Consider the following 5,290-nt stretch of genomic DNA (forward strand, 5'->3'; position numbering starts at 1 on the left):
TTCCTCCGCAGGGTGTCTGGGCTCTCCCTTAGAGATAGGGTGAGAAGCTCGGTCATCCGGGAGGGACTCAGAGTAGAGCCGCTGCTCCTCCACGTCGAGAGGAGCCAGTTGAGGTGGCTCGAGCGTCTGGAGGGACTCTGTTTCTCGGCTGGCCTGGGAACGCCTTGGGATTTCCCCGGAGGAGCTGGACCGAGTGGCTGGGGAGAGGGAAGTCAGGGTCTCCCTACTTAGACTGCTACCCCCGCGACCCGACCCCGGATAAGCGGAAGAATATGGATGGATGGATGGAGTTATTTTTTAAAAAATTTTATAGCAAATATTTGTCTTCTTGAAAGATTTACACATATAATCACATACTTTTTTAAAAAGTTGTAGGTAAAAAAATTGGAATACATTTACAAAATTATTAGAGCTGGTCACTCCTTATCACTAGATTTACACCCAAAGTAGACAAACATAAATTAAATTGAATTAAATTCAGTGCTGCTTTTAGTTGAATGCTTTGTTTTTGTTTTTTTTTACATTTTAGTGAATACTATTTATGAATGTTAATTTCTCAAACTTAACTTTTTCTCTGTCATTAAACTTTTTGTGTGCTGTTAGATGTTGTATATTTAGATTTTTATCTGATAGTAAAAAAAATGGAGGGAGCAAAATTGTTGTGTTTGGTTCACAGCTTATCAATATTGTCTCTTTTGCCTCAGGGTTCTCCAGGGCCTCTTGGTACAATTGGTGGAAGTGGACCAGAAGGGCCACGTGGGGTCCCAGGGCCTCAAGGGCCTAAAGGAGAGAAGGGCCACCTTGGACTTAAAGGACCATCTGGTTCCAAAGGAGACATAGTGGGTGACATAGAATAATGGTTGATGTCTTTTTCCCACAATGAACAAGTGAATTTTTATATTCAAAATGAAATATTTGACAATCAATGATGTGAAGTTACTGACAGGTGACACAAAAAAAATTGATGTCCCAATTGTAATGACACCTGTCAAGTAAGTGAACAGTCAGTATTTGTAGTGTTGTATGTTGAAGTTATAAAACATCTTAGCAATTCTTTTATAAAGGCTAAACTGTGATGTTTGGACAACTGGGGCAGAACATCTCTGAAAACTGGTCTTGTAAAGTATTCCTGGTATGCAGTGGATTACATCTACAAAAACAGCAGTCCAACAAAAGACAGCTGAACACTGAAGGCTCGCTGATGTGTGTGTGAAGTGAAACCTGGTCCATATGTTTATAGGAAGGTGCAGATTGCCCAGGGTACTGAAGCTGATCTCTCCATTGGCTTACCCAACAACCAATCAATAAGCATCAGAACAAGACAACGGAACAGTTAGAAAGACAAAGAGCAGCAAGATGTACAATGACAAAACGGCCAAATGGTGGATGGGGAAACCTTGGGTTTTGACATTCATCATTCTACTGTTTTGATCCTTACTATCTGAAAACAGTGTGGTTACTTTGTGCCATTTAATGGGAATAGTGTACCTTAAGCTAGTAAGTGTGTCACTGGGCTGCCTGTTGGAGACAAAGTGAAAGGCACTCGCAAGTGAGTCTCCAAAATGTCTTGAAAGCATTTTCAATTTCCTTATGTGAATCACAGAGCATCATTCTTGTGTTGCAAGAATTTTGAACATGTTCATATAATTTACAAAACAATTTTTCTCTCAAAATAGTCACAAAGACTATATGTCTGGAACCCATCTTGAATCCTGAATAGGTTCTGTATTTCTTTAGTCTTAGAACTGTATTTTTTTTACATATGCAAAATATGGTGTTTGTACAAATATGTCATTCAGTGTGGTTCCAAGTGAAAATTTGTATATTTTCTTGCAATTTTGTGTCTCCAACTGGTCCCCAAAAGTTGCACCGCAGTAAAATGCTACTTTTGTTGGCATCCTTTTTCAGAGTAAGTTGCTCTGCCACATTAAACTAACACACTACTCTGAACATGTTCAGGGTGTTGGCCGATTCTCCCCCTATCTCAACCCATCCAAGCATCTGTAGATCTATTAAAAGAACAGTTTTGAGCCATACAAGCTCCAAGTCATAATTAAGTTGTTCTTGTTTTTAAATGCAAAGGACATTTTGAGAATTCTTTTAAAGTCAGATAGGTCAGGTTTTGGCAGTAACAAAATCATTATTATATTATGTAGGTGGCTATAATGTTGTGCCTTAGTGCTATATGTATATAGACATATATATATATATATATATATATATATATATATATATATATATATATATATATATATATATATATATATATATACTGTATAGATTATTGCCAAATACACAAATTTATCAAACTAAACCTTCGTCCAGTCAATGTAACAGTTTTTGACCACTTGGTAGTGCTATTTAAACTAATAATCTATTAATCCAGAGAATTGATTTACTTTTGCAGGGACCGATGGGTGTGCCAGGATTTAAAGGAAGTGATGGAGTTCCTGTAAGTAAACGAGAAACACATTAAACAAATTGTATCTGATGGGACATGTTCTTTATGTTTTTTGTTCAATATGTTTGGATTTTATTCAAGTTTCCCTTTTAGTATTTTGAGCTGGTAGTCTTTTTTTCTATTTGACTGTCTTAAAACAAATAAACTTTTGAAACTTTTAAATCTTATTAAATTATCTAACTGTGAAGAATCACAGGACACGCTCGACAAGATGGCTGCCTAGGAGCATCCCGCGCCTCCCCTCTTACCTTATTCTGCATATAAATTACACAAGGAGCTGAGTAATCAGCGTCATATATCGGATAATACCTCTGCGCTATTGACAACATGTCCAAGATGACCAGAAACTCAGTCAAACCCAGCGTGCTTGGGGGAGGCAGTAAAAGTGGCAAGGCTGCTATTGCTAACCCAGCTAATCTTGCTCAGGATCAAGCTAACTGGCCCTCACCCTCTGAAACTACAAATGTGACGGCTGCAGGTGTATCTAGCAAGGTTGCAAAGAAACTGGCTAAACGTTCAGCTCTTATTGTGGAGAAGTCTGAAAGCCACGACAAGAAACTGGAAGAGATACGAAATACAACAAATGCAATTGAGAGGAAAATTGCCGACACTTAGCCGGATTGCCGAAGTGGAGGATTGCCTGTGTTTTTCAGAGGACACACAAGAGAAACAAGAGGCATCCAGCGTCAAGGTAAAAATACTGAGGCAGAAGATCGATGACATGGAAAATAGAGAGCATTGGAATAATTTGCGTTCTTTGGGTTTTGCTGAATCCTGTGAAGGAAATGACATGGTGGCATTTCTGAAAGCAACTCTACCAACACTTTTCAACATTGACTTTTCCAAGGGACTGAATATTGAGAGGACACACAGAGACTGGGTCCACTGTTTCAAAGTCAGGGCAACCAGCCCACCTGTCCGATAACTATCATTGTTCGATTTGGGAGATTTCAAGACTGTGAATGCATCGCCATGGCAGCACGTGAAATGGGAAATGTGATCTGGAGAGAGCACCGGATTATGGTATTTCCTGATTACTCAAAGCTTCTCAATGACAAGCACAAAAAGTTTGATCAATGTAAGAAACTGTTGCATGAGAAACGTGTTTGCTTTTCCGTGAGCTATCCAGCCATGCTTATTGTAATAACTTCAAATGGTTGTGAGCGCTTTGAGGATCATAAGAACGACGCTGGCATACATTCGCTCTATAGATTGACCAGCTGCGATCTGGACTGTGCAAACCCACTTAGGGGACATTGAGGGCAAGCTTAATACATTGGATATATACCGATACGTTAATGCAGGAAACTGATCTTCTTGTTTGCAGTTTGTATCCACTTTTGGACTCGTGAACATGACCGAGGACATTATGGGTGAGGTTACATAAACAATTTTTTTCTTGTATGCTTGGTTTGAGCTCCAATAAGCCTCGCAGTTATATTAGGTTATGGGTATTTGATTCATATGTACAATTGTGTTTTCTCCTTACTCGATAATCTGATTTTCTTAGGAATATGTGGTATTATAATTGTCAGTCTCCTTGTTAGAATTTTATGGGTGTGAGCTTAAGAAAGTTTTTCTGCATATTATTCTGCTTGACTGCATGCTCTCCACCCAAGCTGTTTAAGGGGTGGGGTGGAGGGGGTGCATGCTCTGGGGTGGGGTAGGTTAAGTGTATGATCGCATACCTGAGTAAGGGCTGGAGGTTCAAATATACAGTTCGGTTAGATATATTTGGACCGTTGTTCTTTGTGGGTGGGGGGTTGTTCTTCCTTCTTGGGGCATATGTGTGTTGTTGTTTTGTTTGATGCCAATATTGAGGGTGTCCTTACTGTATTACTTGCTCCATATGCATTTTGAAGATCTCATTCAGTACTAATAAATCTTTTTATGATTTATTAATTTATTTATAAATCTTTTTTATGGGTTTTATGAGCTTGAATGTCAAAGGCCTAAATATTGTTGTAAAGAGAAGAAGAATATCGTTATATATTAAAGCTAAAAAATGCCATATTGTATTTATTCAGGAGACACATCTCTCCCTGCTGGAATCATACAGACTTGGTGCAGACTGGGTGGGTGTTGTGGGTGCAAGTTGTGGCAACAGCAAAAGTAGAGTTGTGGCTATACTCAATGATAGACATCTGCAGTTTAAATGCCTAAAGCATAGTAAAGACAAAGAAGGGAGGATGTTTCTAATGCTATGTGAGATCCAAAGATATAATATTATTTTGGCAAATGTGTATGCAACTAATGTTGATGATCCTTCCTTTTTTGGACAGCTGGAGAAGAAACTAATTGATTTAGGAAACTATCCTATTATTGCAGCAGGAGACTTTAATGAGGTGATGGATGCAACATTAGATTTAAGCTCTATGATATTGCGCATTCCAAAAACAAACATTGCACTTAAAGGTATGTGTAAAGCCTGTAAACTTGCTCAGGAACGTGCACAGATAGACACTAGGTGGTACTAGAACACAGTTTAACAGTGTAGCTTTAGTGTGTGACCCAAGGTAACATTTCTGGATTTCAAAACTTTTATTACCAGTGCCGCTCACTTTTATACTTTTTGATTTCACTGCTTTATTAGAACATTTTTGTAGTTCATTTATTAAAGAACTAGTTACATTAATTTCTCAAGCATCTTTTGTTCATTTTGGTTCATTTTGGTGATAAAATTCCCTTCTCACCCTCCGCGGGTGGTCTTTGTTTCATCCTCTGAGCTCGGGTCCTCTACCAGAGGCCTGGGAGCTTGAGGGTTCTGCGCAGTATCTTGGCTGTGCCTAGAACTGCACATTTCTGGACTGAGATGTCTGATGTTGTTCC

General features: G+C 38.9%; 1 protein-coding gene across 1 annotated transcript in view; it reads left to right on the top strand.

Moving 5' to 3' along the window:
- col4a6 (collagen, type IV, alpha 6) overlaps positions 1-5,290 on the top strand; it is a 254,724-nt gene that overhangs the window by 135,636 nt on the left and 113,798 nt on the right. Inside the window, exons 4-5 of the mRNA XM_037976748.1 lie at positions 705-839; positions 2,408-2,452. Of these exons, the coding sequence (XP_037832676.1) occupies positions 705-839; positions 2,408-2,452 (180 nt within the window). The remainder of the gene's footprint in view (positions 1-704; positions 840-2,407; positions 2,453-5,290) is intronic.

This window comes from Kryptolebias marmoratus, linkage group LG7 (assembly GCF_001649575.2).
Source record: "Kryptolebias marmoratus isolate JLee-2015 linkage group LG7, ASM164957v2, whole genome shotgun sequence".
NCBI classification, from domain to species: domain Eukaryota; kingdom Metazoa; phylum Chordata; class Actinopteri; order Cyprinodontiformes; family Rivulidae; genus Kryptolebias; species Kryptolebias marmoratus.